A 15,506-nucleotide genomic window follows, 5' to 3' on the forward strand; every position below is an offset into this window, starting at 1 on the left:
TGGGACCCAGTAATGCTCCCAATTTCTGTGCCTGCGTATGTGTTTCTGCATGAATTAAAGTTTAATTAAAATTTATTCATTCCTTTGTTTAGTGAATGGGATAAAATTGCAAGAAGAGAACAGAAAGGCTTTGGGGGCTGGATGCCATCAATCAGTCTTATACATGAGGCACCAAATTAGGTTTCACAGGCAGTCTTAATTTTTGCATTATTTAACTTTTGTCTGACTTTATGCAATATAACCTACTCATTAAGACATTCCTTTGCTTTTATGTACATATGTATCTGTATTTTTTGAAACAATGGCTTGTAAAAAGCTTCAAATAAAACCGCCTGTGTTATTGTCCACCTTATGCATGCAATGCCCTTCCATGTCAGCATATTTTGCTGTTCTCTGAGAATTCTTATGAGGAATTTTCTTTGTAAGCAGTTTGGGGTGCTGGCATTTGTCCATCTGCATGGACAAATCAAGCTTCCACATTATCTGAACTCTGAGAAGGTCTTTTCAAAGTTTTAATGAGATGTCACCATAGTGGTGCCCTTCAGTCTTCAGTTGCTGATCACTGAAATTTTGGAATCCAAAGGCCTCTGTTAATAATGAGAGATGAACAACCATTGAGTTCAGAATTCTCAGCCACCCAGTGTAAAATGCAGGGAAGGCTTTTAAAATTCCAGAGAAATGAAGCAGAAAGTTGAGGTGCTTTTAAAAAGCCATGTCTGACAAAGCAGTGGTAATGCCACATACCTGATCTGCTCATTAGAAAGCCTTTGCTTTTGTGAAGTAACACATTTTCAGAATTATATGCTTAGAGATGACAGAATGAAATAAAGGTGGGGTTCAGTCCCTATTGTTTACTTACAAATTGAAGCGAGAACTTTGGGGATTTGCTACAATACTTTCATGATATAATTACTTCTAAAATAATAATAGATGCTTCCAGTCCAACTCCTATAAATACCTGTTGCTGTCTATAGTTGTGAATATTTATTTGTCTCTCTCTGCTGGCTTTTTGTCTCCCATGCAGCTTTGCAGAGAGGTAGGACTTAGAGATCCTGCACCATCCCCCTGACCTCAGTCAGCGTTGAACTGAGCCCACAAAGAACAGAAAAGAAGTGACTCATGCATTTTTCCATGCATGGCATGAGTAGACAAGCAGCCCCTAGAAATGAGGCCGAAATTCTTATGCCTTATATGACTCTGGTTCACACTCCTTGTGATAAGAAGTGGGGTACTGGCAAGTGTTGAACAAGGGCACAGTGGTGAGTGGGCTGAGCCAGGCAGAAAAACAGGGTGGCTGGAGACTGGTGGAGCAGAGCCCAGGGTTTGGAGCAGTGTGTTTACCCCAGCTACAACAGGATTGAGTGAGAGTGGCATGATTATTAACAAGATACATAGAACAAGAGCTGCAAACGTTTGTCATGTGGGGACCTGTTACGTGACAAAGGAGGAAACCCAACTGCTGAGAGGAGACACTGAGCCCTGTGCACAAGGGGTCTGTGAACCTCCTAAGCCTGACCGGAGCATGGAGTGCTTAGGAGTAACAATCACATATGCACGTCCTTAGTTTGGCTGGACATGCAGGTTGGTTCTTTCTGAAGAGAAGAATTATGGAGTTTAGGAATCCTTGCATGAAATATTTGCTTCAAACTAAAAATCTTTCAATAAAAAGCTTGGTTTTGTTTCAAATCGTATTAAAATCTGAAGCTTGTGAAAAATTGTGCTGAGCCCCTTTGTGGTACCTGCAAAGGTCTGGGAGCCCCCTGTCAGTTGTGCCATTTGGTCTCCTCCCTGCTGTGTTCTGGACTGACTGGAGTTTGGGAGACTGGCCCAGTGTGAACACCAAGTGCAACCAGCTGAGGATGCAGCAGGGCAGAGCCCCACCACAGACACATTCAAACTACCCTTTTCTTCTCAAAAACCTTTGGGTACACAGACAAGGGTAATTTTGCAGAGCAGAATGCAAATGGACACCCAAACCTCTTATTTTAATATCTCTGCTTCACAGAGTTAGACAGCGTGTTAAGGCCACGCACTGCTAAATACCTATGTCTGTGAATGCTCCAGTTCTCATTAGAGATGGAAGGAAAAAAGCAATTATTAAGTTGGCTAGCCCAACCCTACTGAACTACAGGATTTTCCAGTTCAGTGTATTCCGTCATTCCTCACTGCAGCAAAGTTTCTTTTTTCATGTTCCAGACAATGTGGCTTTGTTTTTTGGTTTTTTTTTTTTTTTTCAAATATTAAGGTAAAAAACATTACTTCCCTTGGATCCTGGTTTTTTCCATACCACTTAGGAATGTGTGCTAGGGTCTGACCATGCAACCTTTACAGGATGAGTAAATGCTGGTGAGACTTTTCATGCAAGGGCTGTGAAGCATGAACTGTGCTGAGGGAGCTGCCTCTGGCTCAGGTCTCCAGCTGAAAAATGACAGTGCAGTAATACAGAAATTCTGATGTTTTTTCTGGTTGATCTCACAACAAAGATGACTGGAGATTCTGCAGTGCAACACTGGAAAAAAACAGAGTCAGCCTTTAGTATTTGAAATTCATACAGCACTTTTTGTTCTACGCGGCCACTAAGGAGAGTATTATTAAAATAGCAGGGCTGCCTTTTAAACATCTGCCCAGACACTACCTCAAAATTTTGCTGACCGGCTTTTCTGAGTCATCTCCCAGACTCGCCGCTGCCCTGGCGAGTCCGCGCGTCCCGGGAGGACCCGAACCCAAACCTCTGCCCTTTCGCGGGGGCGGGCGAAGGGCGTTAGCGCCGAACCCCTCTGGCGGGCGGGGAGCGTAAACCTCCCCGCCAGAATTCCCGGTGGTTTCCACCCAAAAATCCCCTTCCCGTCCGCGGCTCCGGGCGGGGCCGTTGGGGCCGCTCGGCCGGCGGGGCGGGGCGGGGCGGGGCCCGCGCGTGCGCGGAGCGGGGCGGCGCGCGCGCGCAGGCGAGCGGGGCCATGGCCGGCCGTGCGTGGGGCCGCGCGGTGCCGGCGGCGCCCTGAGGCGGCGCGGCGCGGCCATGGAGCCTCGAGGAGCCGCTCTGCCGCCGGGCACCGACGAGCCGCCGCCGCCGCCCTCGTCGGCGTGAGAGGCGCGGAGACACCGGGGAGCGGGAGCGAGAGGAGGGGGTGGAAGAGGAGGAGGAGGAGGCGGCGGCGACCCCGCGGGCTCAGGTGATTCCCGCGCGCGCCCCCACCCCGCCCGCGGCCCCTCCGCGCCCCCGCCCGTCCGTGCCCGTGTCGGGGCTCCCGGCCTTCCCCGTCCGCGGCCCCCGCCCGCTCCTATCCCCGCCCTCCATCCCCCCCTTCCCCTCCCCGCTCCCCTCCTCCGCCGGCGCCGGGAGCCGCCGGGGTTACTGGAGTTCAGCGGGGCCGGGAGGATGCGCGGGGCCGCCCGCGGCGCCGGCGGTGAGCGCGGGAGTTGCGCCGGGCGGGAGGGAACTCTCCGGCCGGGGAGCGCGGCGGGAGGGTCTCTCGGTTCTCTGCCTGCCTGTGCGGGCCCCGGGGATGAGCTGCGGGCTCCTGCCGCCCTGACCGAGGTGCTGCCTTGGCCGGGGAGCTCCGGCGCTCCCCGCCCTCCCTGGGGTCTGGGTTTTCCCCCCGGTCCCCTCGGCCGGCCGTGCATCCCCCAGCCCGGGCGCTGCCACGGGTGAGACACGGAGCGGAGCCGGGCACCCCTCCTGGAGACGGGCCCTGGAGCATATGGTCATGCTTATGTAAGGAGCAGCCTGCCCGTGGCGTGGAGAACAGGGCTTTTTCCATCTTCCCTACTTATGTCATGTCAGTCGGTCTTTTGAGACCTTCTGTAGCCTTTTAAAATAAGGTTTGTGATGGGAATTTTCATTTTTCTTCCGTGCTCGAGTAGTTCTGTGTACCAAGTGCACTTGTGACAGATGGAGCTCTTTAGAGGGATTCTTATCTTCTGGTTGTGCTGCCTTTTTGGGGGTGTGTGTGTGGGACCTGGTGCATAAATAATGTGGTTGGGAGAATAAAGTGAAAAAAACGAATTTTTTTTTTTGTGTGTAATGCACGCAAGTATCAGCAAATGAGGGAGAATATTACATACTGGATGTGGCATACAATGCCATTTCTTTACCAAAGAAAAGTGAGATCTGTGTAGCATGTTTGACTCATAAATATTAGCCATTTGTGATCTCATTCAGTACACTTTTTTTTTTGAAGTCTGTAGGTGTTGCGGTATTCATTTCTTATGCAGTTTTTAATAAAAGAGTTTCTGTTAACTTGTGTTTCAGACTTGGATACTTTTACATGTATTTCAATTAGGGGGTTTTGTCTGTGTAATGTGTCGGTAGAGATCAAATGTGGGAGGAGAAGAAGGAAATAATTACTCTTTGATCACTTTTGTTTGTAGGTCAATGAAGATAGATTTAAATATTAAAAGAAATACTGGATTAAGGTGGGAGCTGTTCAGGTATTGCACCTGGTAACTTTGATTTATCTGTAACCTTGGCTTAGTTTTGCCAGTTATCTTAAATACCAGCTGCCTGTGCATGAGAAACTGTATCTTTTTTTTTTTCAAGTTAGCTTTAATAACTGTGGTAATCAGCTCTAGTTTTTGAGTCATAATATCACTAAAGGATTTAATTAATTCACAAAATCATTATCATTAGGCAGTGGTTGTCTTTGTGACCACCATTATGTGGAAGGATCATCAGAAATCTTACAGAGCAATATAGAACTGCTGCTTGTCCAAAGCACAGGATTCACCTTGTTTGTATCAGTCTTATTGTTAACTGATGTTAGAGCCACTTGATTCTGGTGGAGATGTGAACCGAGCAACGAGCACTGGAAGAAGTCCTGGGGAATTCCTTCCTTTGGAGATGATGGAAAGAGATCAGTATCTCGCTCCGGTTCAGCAGCTGGAGTCCATGGTGCAGATGCAGAAAGGCACATCATGCCAGTGAGATCTGAACAAATGGGTGTGTCCTGGAAAACTGTATAAGCCTGCCTGGTGTTTCATGTTGCACTCGAAAAAACATTTTCTGAGCTGTTTGCTAAACTTGGGTCGGTTTCCTCTTCACACAGACGTACAGATGGCTTCTCTTCCCGTCCTCTGGAACCTGGGTGGTGGTTTTCTCTTGTGAATCCTTTTTTAGCTCCAAATGCATCTGGCAGTGTTTGATGTGGTTAGACTGGACAGTTCACCGTAGTTTTGCTTTTTAAGTGCATATTCAGGTCCAACTCCTTCAGTGTGATTCAGACACCTGAGCCCATTTCCCTGCCCTTACAGCACCTCCTTGCAGAGAGGCCCTGCTGCTCTGTAATTAGACGTGTAATTGGGAGGAACACTCAGAAGTGGGTACTTAATCTCGGGGAGTTTTTCTGGAAGAATTCTGTGGTTGCATGTCTTGAGTTTGAACATGTTTTAAAAGGAACTTTTCTAGATATTTTCACCATTTGTTTGATATTTCTGTTGCATGAGCCTGGTGCTGCAGGAAGCTAAGCTGCCTATTTCACAGACCTAGAAGCTGATGCTCTTTATTTACATGACTCAGATAAGGGAGCAGCAGCGATGGAAACTTTATCAGTGTGGACTTAGAGAAATCTTGACAGTCTTATTTTGTATTTTAACTTCTTACCAGTCAGGTAACTAGTTGTTGGCATTGCAGATTCTAAACATAGGCTGTGTCTGTAGCTGAAATTGCTAAAAACTGTCTGAACAAGTGTGGAAGATGAAATATATTTCATCCTGCCATGTAACTTCATCCTGGTAACACATTTGGGTTGCAGGGTTTTTTGTGAGGCTGATGGGGTATGGCAGCTTTACTTGTGTGTCTGGTCGTGCTGTGATCCAGCTCTCCGAGGTGGGATGTCACAGACTGCATCATCCCGGGCTGTCATTAGTGCTCCGTGTGCAGGTCCTCTGGGTATTCTCTCCTCTGCAGAGGCGCTTTGGGATTGCTGCCCAGATTTTCTCAGAATGTGCTGATACAAATGTGGTTAGGCAGGCTGGTAGGTGTGGGCTTGCAAACACGGCTGTGATGGCAAAAAAAATGCTGAATAACTAGTTAATAAACCAAACCTGGGACTGGCAAGAAACTGCAGAACCAAAAAGGACCTCAGAGCAGTTTAGTTTGTTGATTCAATCTAGATTTTTCTTCTGAAGACTTTAATTAAAGATGTTATTAATTATAGTTTAATTTTAATGAATTAGACTCCTGTCTTTCAGGTGCCTAACTATAAACCACAACCTTAAAATCAGGCAGCCCCTCTCAGGGTGACTGGGTTTGAACTGATCATACGCAGGCAGAGTGCGGATCCTGTAGGAATCCACAGAAGGATTTTGCTGCATAACTGGTGGATCTGTTAATCTTTGTTAGCATATGTTAGTCCCTGAGTTCAGCTCCCTGGTCTTACCTGCCCATTATGAAAAATAAAAGACACAGGATGTTTTACAGGCTGCCTATAAATAATATAATGCATTTGCTGTGTAATTGAGAGTGGGCTGAAACTGTTCATAGTGTATAAATGTACTCAAGAAATAAATCTTTTAAGAAAATTTCACAGCTCTGTGATATGTATCTTCAGTTTCCTGAATTGGTTTTCTTCTCACTCATATGAAACTTGCTAGATTTAATGAAAGTTGGAAATATAGATTATTTTATTATTCTCTGCAGTTAACCTTCTCTAGTTGCTTTTGTCCTTTTTCAGTATGCCTTTCATGTGAATGCATGTTCACTGAAGTCCCTGTGAATAGATAAGAGGTTGACCTAATTTGTTTTGCAGTAATATTTGTTTTTTGCAAAATATGTTCTGTATTTATTTGGAGTGGTTAACCTTAGCTGTGCCCCAGTTCGCAACTGAGTGAGTCTTGGGTGAGTAGGAATTTAGGAATTCCTGTGTTTTCTAGGTGGAAATACCAGTTCTCCAGTCACACCACTGCAGCAGCTCTATAGCATCTGTATTGTCAGACCAGGTAGAAAACAAAAAGAAAGAAAAAAAAATTGTTTGTTCTTGTTAACTGCTTATATAGCAAGATCAAACTGTCTGTTTGCTGACCTTTAAATTGAAGGCTAAATAGTCTCTGGTTATTATTCGAAATTACTGAACTATTGTAGTGATCTATAAGAACTGAATATTATTGGAAGCCAATGACAGTGTTGCTGCTGCACGTCTGCAGTGCTTTGCTGCTTTATTAGTACACTTGGTATCTCGCTGGATCTGGCCTTCTCAGCAGAAATTTTTGAGTGCTGTCCTTGTTAGCCGGTTTGAATTGTATGGGAGCAAGATGTCTTTTCCTTTCCTTGCCTCTGTCTGCATGGGAAAGAAACAGCTCTTTTGATGGATCAGTGACTCACATACTCTGAGTTCTAGGTTTGGGGTTAGGGTTTTTTTCCTACAAACTCACACAGGGAAATTCTTTTCTGAGTGCATATCTGATAGACCTTTTCGTCCTGTTCCTTCCATTTGCTTCTCTCTTTTTTTCCTCCCTCTCAAAATGATGACATAAAGATCTAAGTCTCTGAAGAATGGATTTTGTCTGTACTTCAAATTCTTTTTGCTCCCCAGACCAGGACAGGCATAAAGAAGGAGTGGTTCTGGGGAGTGGATGGGTACCAGTCAGCTGGGGGTCTGATTTTAGTTTTTGAGCTGTTGCACTGAACTGTTCCCTAGCTATAGATAGGAGTTGTAGATTTTGGGGGTTTATTTTTTTTTCCCTCTTCAAAGTCTGTCTAGCAAAGTTTACCTGATAGGAAAACAAAAGCTTTTCCTGGTGATATTTTTGGTTCCAGAACGTATTGCTGAAAAATTATCTAAAGTGGAAACTAGACTGCAGACCAAAGCCAGCTTGTCAACGGACATATCCAAAGTAACTAAAATTTCACAGATGTGAGAAACAGAAGTTGAAATTGTCTCTTTTGGGTTTTAGCCAATCTTACCAAGTGTTTTAGGTTGTAATGCTGTAGGAGAATGAGCATCATGTTCACAGTTGCGAGGCTGAATGTTGCAGGAACAAGTCTGGTGTTGAAGTTCTGATCTCATCTGGAATTACTTTCTATGGTGATTTTTGATGGCAGTAGTATTAGAATAACTCTTAAATTTGCAGATATTCCAGGCGTATTGCTGTAACTATTAATTAACTTCAAGATTAATGCTTTCCTGAATGCAGAAACTCTACTCTGGTAATGTAATTTTATACCTGCTTGGATAAATGGACACAGGTGTTCTGTGGCCTCATGTACTGCGTTTTAGCAGGGTGTATTTTCTGCCTGTTATGTGATAGATTTATAGTTATGTTGGTGCAGAAACAACAGTTAGACTGGTTTAAGTGGCAGAATTCACAGCTTCAGCTGAAATTTTATGACAAAACTTCAGAATGAAAATTCTGTCAAAGGGAAAATGTGTGTTATCTTTGAGGGGATACGTGTCATGTGAGCACACCCAAGGTGATCTCTTCTTCTAATGGAATGACCTGGGACGGACTTGGGTAGTCTTTTTTAAGCTAACCAGGAATATGCTTTTGACAAAGTGGGTATGTCAGGTGAGGAAGGGACTTTTGAAAAATCCTTGTTAGAAAACAAAAATGAACAAACACTTTTGAGGTGAAATTTTTAAAAGCTCGTTTTGGTCAAATAGCACAACTTAAGGTTTGAAGTCTGAAGTTCTTGGTCCTGGCTGTGATGAGTTCCTTCCTAGTAGCTGGTGCAGTGCTGAGTTTTGGATTTAGTGTGAGAACTACATTGGTAACACACTGATGGTTCTTTGGTGCCAAGCAGTGCTTACTATAAATCAAGGACACTTCAGTTTCCTGTGCTCTGACAGTGAGCAGGTGTGCAAGAAGCTGGGAGGAACTGGCCAAAGGGATATTCCATTCCACAGAACATCATGTCCAGCACATAAACTGGGGGAAATTGGCTGGGAGCCACCGATCCCTGCTCAGGGACAGGCTGGGCATCAGTCAGTGAGTGGTGAGCAATGGTACTGTCCATCACTTGTTTCTCTTGGGCTTTATTCCTCTCTTTTTCTGTTGTGTGTTTATTTCGTTTTGTTTGTTTGTTTTGGTGGTTATTTGTTTGGTTTTGTTTGTATCATTTTCATTACAGTTGTTATCATCATCTTTATCTTAATTATTATGCTGTTCTTATCTCAATCCAAGGGTTTTCCCTTTTTTCCTGATTCTCCTCTCCATCCCACTGGGAGGGGTGATGGTGAGCGAGTGGCTGTGTGGTATTAGCTGCTGGCTGGGGTTAAACCATGACAACCTTCCTAAGACTGTTCTTTTTCTTCTGATTTGGAACAGGGAGATGTTTGAAATCATGGGAAAAAAATTTTCAAACACAAACAAGTTGCTTCCCGGTCCATTTTTTGTCTTTGTAGAACAAGTGACCTTTTTTTTTTTTTCCCCCCTCATGTCTGAACATCCAGCAACTCTTGTCATCATCATTTATCTAAAGGTTTTAGAGGTTTAATGTTCGGTCGGTTTTTTTTGTTTGTTTTTACACCAATCAAAATAATGCATTGTGAGAGCTCTTTACAATATAATGAGCTTAGAGCAATGGACGTTGTTGCTCGCCTGTATTACGTTCTGTTAGAACTTGGCAGCCATTACAACTGAGGCTTTATTTAACACATCCGCATTTCCAGTGGAGTTAATTTTAAAGGGTTTCTTATTAGTATTGGGTGGTTTGTCAGTCAGTGACAGAAGATGCTGTGGCTGTCCCTCACAGTCCATCCCTTGCTACATAATGTGGTTTTCAGAGTTTGTTTTGCTTTTGTTTTAACATTATTTTAAATTTAGATTGTTTTCTTAGATAATCTAAATGCTGCACTTTTTGTTCTCTAAGTATGTGTGTAAGAGTTTTGGAAGTAGAATTATTCATCTTAATTTGAATGTGCTGACCCTCAGTTAACTTTCAGTATTAAGAGAAGTTGTCTGTGGAATTCCGGTTTTAAAGTAATTAGCAAAGTGAAAGCTCAAGTGAAAATGTCCTTCTTGTCCTACATGTTTGGTTGTTGTTGATGACTTGAAAAGGTTTGACAGTTTCGAGAATGTCATTTGGAATCAGGTACTTATTGTCGCTTTACATGGGTATTTTTATGACAGTGAAAACCTGTCAGTCAGTCCCTGCCCACCCATGTCCTGATCTACTTGGAAAAGGAACCCAGCAAAAAACCAGGAGACAGCTTAATTTCAAAGTTTTAATTGAATTTGCGGACTTGGCAAAATAGAAAATCTGAAAAATTCCAGGACATTTAAAATATTTTGGTATGAATTATTTAAGCCGTGTGCCCCATAACTTCTTGTAACTCTTTGTATATAATCTGTGTAACTCCCAATTTTGTTTGTGCGATACCATCCCTTTAAACACCATCTTTTATTGGCACGAAATGCTGAGTGCTCGGATTCTGAGGTAGCTGCCTAGTTTTGATTGTTCATTCTAAATATTTGTAGTCTTCTGGCCAACCTTTTAATATGTTTTGGGCAGCATTGTGAAATGCTGGTGGTGCGTGGGGTGCCCCGTGTAGTGGGAAGGCGCTTTCTGTGCGAGGGGAAGGATGTGCTGCCCTTGGGGGTTGTAGAGCTGTTGCAAGAGCTCTGTAAAAAGTGCCAGCATTTACATAACTTGAAAAGTCAGACTGAGGGCTAGACAGTGGCAACAGCAGCTCTGCAACCTGAGGTTTATTGAGCCATATCTCCGTTTTGATCTGCCCTGGCTTCTTGAGCTGAGTTAATTTTATGTCCTCATGCCTTGACAGGTGTGAATGTGGCTGTAGGTGTGCACATGAACAGTTTGTGGTAGTGCCTAGGCCATGACAACACAAATAAAACCTCACATGAGGTTGTGTGTGTGTGTGAGTTGTTTTTTTTGTTCCTGTGTATTTGCATGGTTTCACTTCATGCTGTACTTCTGTGATGGCTTGAAGTATAAAACTTGCGCAACTGCAAAAACTTTTATAATTTACACAAGGAAAATATGAATAAAGTCCTGTAACATTTATTTAAATTAAAGTGCACTTCAAGTGCAGATTTTTCTGTTTCTTTGGTTAGGAGGCAGGTTTTTTTTTCCAGTTCATCCCCTAATAATTGGGGTTGGAAACCTTTTCTTAAATCTGAACCTCATCGGGAGGTTGATTGTGCTGCAGGTGATTTTCCTTTGAATGGCTTCTTGTGGATAAAAACTTGCTGGGTCATCCCAACCTTGGCCTTGAACACTTCAACTGCACTTCTCTAATATTGTGTATATTACTGGTGGCTCACAAACCTGGGGTGAATCATGTTCCTGGGATGGGCAGGTGGTGTGTGGTAAAACCAGCACATTTCATTTAGGAACCACTGTCAGTCTTAACTGACAGGATGTGGAAATGGATCCTTTAGCTCTTCTTTTGTTGACTTTTAGGTGCTGTTGTAGACCAGCATTTGTTTCTGTTTTAAAAAGAAAAGTGCCCTTCATTGTTTTGCACCTTCCATCTTATCTGATGGCAAACTGAAAAATTAAATTACCTTCTAGTATTAGGGAGTGAGAGGAATATGGTCTTTTGTTTGTATGATTCCTTAGGGTGAATTACATTAAAATGAGTAGAGAATCTGCATTATTGGTCCTAATCTCCAAACACACAGGCCTCAGATTGCATAAATAGATAAATTCATTGAAGTTAATGAGGGCTGTAAACGACTTTTTAAAAACTGAGGTATTGGACTCAGTACTGGACTGAGGTATTTCAATTTACATTGAGGAAGTGAATCTGAAATGTTTTAAGGACTCTTTTAATCAGTGATTATTTAATTTCAGAGGCACAGAAATAGTGCTGAAGTAAATGGACATAGTGTCTGAATTTTGCTGGTGTTTGGTTTCTAAAGCTTACAGAGTATTTGTTGTTTATTGCTGATCATGTTAATGTTTATGTAGTACAGAGCACTCTGGGACCTTTTGGCTGAGGTCTTGGATGCTACATTAGTGCAAATAAGAACGAAGCTTTATTCAGTGCACACCCTTGGACCACTTTTATGTCATTACTCTGCCCTCCCCCCCGTTTCACAGTATCACTGTGGAAAAACTGCTAGCAAATTGACCTTTATATAGCAAAAATAGAAGCTGTCCTGTTTGGATTGGAGTTTAACTCAGTTGATTCATTCAGTCGTTTGTGGCCACACAGGAAGCCCCATTCATACAATCACAAAGCCTAATGGCTGTTTGTACAGTGGGATTGATCTGATTACTCTTCTCTCTCTTGTGCTATTTACAGTCTGCTGCCAATTCACAGAAAGGGAAGAGAATGGCTGCAAAGGAGAAGTTGGAGGCAGTATTAAACGTGGCCCTGAGGGTCCCGAGCATCATGCTGTTGGATGTCTTGTACAGATGGGATGTCAGCTCATTTTTCCAGCAGATCCAAAGAAGTAGCCTGCACAACAACCCTCTCTTCCAGTACAAGTACTTGGCCCTTAATATGCATTATGTGGGTAAGTATACATCTATTAAAGAGAAAACACCACTGTACTAAATACCCTTTTCCTTAATAAAAGAATTTTAAAAATTGGTAATAGCATGCTACTATATTGATTATAATGAATAACATGCTAATATATTCATTACAGTTCTGCCTAAGGGGCAGTTTATGTTAGCAATAAAGAAATTCTGTCCAGGGTTTTCTACTGAACTCTGCTATTTAGCCTTGACAGATAAATAGAGTAAATGTGGTGTTTGGAAACACAGTTGAGGCCCTGAAAGAATAGCACGGTGACTTTGGCCTGTGACCGATGGGGAAGCTGCTGGGACGTGCCGTGCAAACAAGAAGTGTTATAACATTGCTGGCATTAAACAAGAGACTAGAGAAAAGGTGGCCTGGTTTGGACTAACCATGGCACCAGACATTTATTTTTCACTGCTGCATAGATCTGTCATTTCAGTTTTCAACCATCTGAGTGCTGTGAGTGCATTCGAGTAGGTAACAAGTCCCTGTGCTGCAGATGAATGGACAAAATTATTAACTCAGCTCAGGCAGCTGAGGTTTGAACCTTGGCCTGCAAGTCTAGTTCTGGAATGCTAAATGTGTGTTTTTAGGAGATGAAAGGATTGATGTTCTGGGACCTGCTCTCCAGGTGAGAATGTGATTCATCTGCACATGGGGTTAATTAGGGATTGGATTCAGGCTGTTGAGGTTGATAGTCAGTGAGCATCTGCCTGAGCACTGCCTGGTTGGAGAGAAATGGATAGCATATAATTTTCCCACACTGCAGTGTTTCTTCCTTGTAGAGGGGTTTGGAGGATAAAGGTGCACTGCAATCAGCTAAAGGAAACACACTCTAGTTTAGTTAGAGAACTGTGGGGTTTTGAAGTAGCGTGTCCTGATTTCAGTCCTGACTGCACAAGTGTTGTGCATGTGACTTCTCTTTTTTTTAATCTATTAAATGTCTGCAAATTATTTACTGCATTAAAAATATGTGCAGCTTTCTTTGTTATGACTGCACTACAGTTGTGCTGGGGTTACCCATGTACTTGCAGTGCTAAAAGTTGGTGTCACCGTTCTGTGCCCTTTTCCTGTGCCTGGGAGAGGACATCTTTGGTGCTGGAATGTGACACAGGACCAGGTGACATGTAACTACAGCTGGCTTTCCCATGCACTTGTATAAACACATGTACCTTTGAGGAATTAATTTATCAGATCAGGATCTAATACAGAACTAGAAGTTGTGCAGTAGGTTTTCAAGGTGTCAGTGGGTAATTTCCATCTGTCACGTAGCCCATCTTTAGAGTCACTTAATAATCTTGTCCTTGCTGAAGTATGTTGAGATACACCTACAGAAAGTGCTACAGAGAGGATGAGTTTTGTTACCAAAGTATTTCTTACCTAAATGCTATTTTACTACTAACCCAGTGGATTCTTACTTTGCTCTCGTACAAGGGATGCTTTTGTGCTGGTGCACAATCACTCAGCAGTTCTTTCACTTTTGCTTTTATGATGCTGAGTATCTGTACTTTTACTGCTCCACCTGGTAGTTACTGAGCAAGAAGAGCTCCTAAATTGTCAAAAGAGTTGCCTGTTTTAACAGGTTTTCAGTCAGTTTTTAGTGACAAAACTTTGCTGGTACTTTTCAAATAAAGTTGTTTTGTTTCAATCCCTTGGTTGGTGGGGTTTTTTTATAAGCTTTGTCAGGGTGAGTCAGGGCTAAATCAATTTGCATGCCTACATGACATTTTATATAAATGTAGTTGCTTCAGTTTACACTATAACATTAATTAAAATGTCGTATCAAAATATATAAATTGGATTTGTAAGGAAAACAAAGTACTTTTCTACCAGTTTGGGGAATTAAGCTTCTTTGAAGATACGTTGGGGAAAATTAACTGCCAGTGTATAATTTAAATAACAATTTACTGTGGATGTGTTTCAACATGCTAATCTGTTTTATTTAGGAAAAAAAAAATCCTCTGTTCATATTTGCAGTTAGGAAACACAGTATCAACAAAAGCTGTGGCAGCTTTGCAATATCAAACAATCACTGAATTTCCCATATATGTAAGATACCGTCTCGTAGAAGTGCTTCCAGCAGCTGAGGAAATTGGGTGCATCTATCTCGAGCAGATGCACAAGGAACAATTTGATTAGAGAGCTATAAAAATTAATAAACTCTACCAATCTTGATATAGTGAATCTTTGCCTGGAACTAAGGAGACGGAGTTGGAAATTTGCTCAGAACTGGGGGTTACAGGAGTATCTTTTCTGTTTTAATGCATTAAATGAAGTGATGTATTTTACAGTGTGATTCACATTCCAGTTAACAGTACTGGGAGTAGAATAAAAGCCTCTAGGATGCAATTTGTTCTTTGAAACAACTTTTCCCGTTCCTATCTTTCTATGAAACAGCCTTTATCTGCTTTAGTGAAGGAAAATACTCAGTCCCGATAACCACTCAACCACAAGTTCAACTGCATGAGATGTAACTAAAGCTGCATAAAGCAAAGCAATGCAAACAGCAGAGATAAAGTTCTGGGTAGAATTGGTGAATGTAAGAAGATTAACTTAATACAGGAAAAATTGCAAAGTAATTTTGTTTATGAACTTTGTCAGATGGCACTGTAGTTACTGTTTAGCCAGGTGTAAAAGGCCTGCATTAGTCTTCAATGGTGCATAAAGTTTGTGTTCTGTTGTTTTATTTAAAAATACTATTTTCATGCCTGTGAATTATCTTATAGAATTAGCATTAAAATTGGTTTTCACTTGTGAAAACTTTCCTAGGTTTAAGTCTACTTATAAAGGCAAATATCAAACTTACCTAAGCAACAATTTTGAAATGTCTCCAGCAGAAAAATTTTTGTTCTGTGTACATGGAAGTTCATACTTGATGGTCACAGGGTTGCCTCAAGCTTAAAACTTGATTCATCAAACCCAGTTCTGGAAATATTTTTGGTACATCTTACAGAAGACTTGCCAGATGATATATTGAAAATGTAATTTAAAATTACTAGACATGCTTGGGATGAAATTTCTTTTAGTTTGCTATTTCTACTGGCTATCTGTAAAAACAGGTAAGAATTGGATAAAATG

At 42.3% G+C, this 15,506-nt stretch overlaps 1 protein-coding gene across 2 annotated transcripts in view; it reads left to right on the forward strand.

The window, feature by feature from the left end:
• Positions 1 to 2,969: 2,969 nt before the first annotated feature.
• The window catches only part of RNF145 (ring finger protein 145), a 48,361-nt gene continuing 35,824 nt past the window's right edge, over positions 2,970 to 15,506 (forward strand). Inside the window, exons 1-2 of one of the 2 annotated variants that reach the window (XM_050311924.1) lie at positions 2,970 to 3,173; positions 12,207 to 12,420. In XM_050311924.1, the coding sequence (XP_050167881.1) occupies positions 12,237 to 12,420 (184 nt within the window). In that variant the 5' untranslated portion in view covers positions 2,970 to 3,173; positions 12,207 to 12,236. Of the gene's footprint in view, positions 3,174 to 3,385; positions 3,408 to 12,206; positions 12,421 to 15,506 lie in introns of those variants that run through there. The other variant, XM_050311925.1, reaches the window with a different exon arrangement.

The sequence above is a fragment of the Myiozetetes cayanensis genome, unplaced genomic scaffold (assembly GCF_022539395.1).
Source record: "Myiozetetes cayanensis isolate MyiCay16 unplaced genomic scaffold, myiCay2020 scf17, whole genome shotgun sequence".
Lineage (NCBI taxonomy): Eukaryota > Metazoa > Chordata > Aves > Passeriformes > Tyrannidae > Myiozetetes > Myiozetetes cayanensis.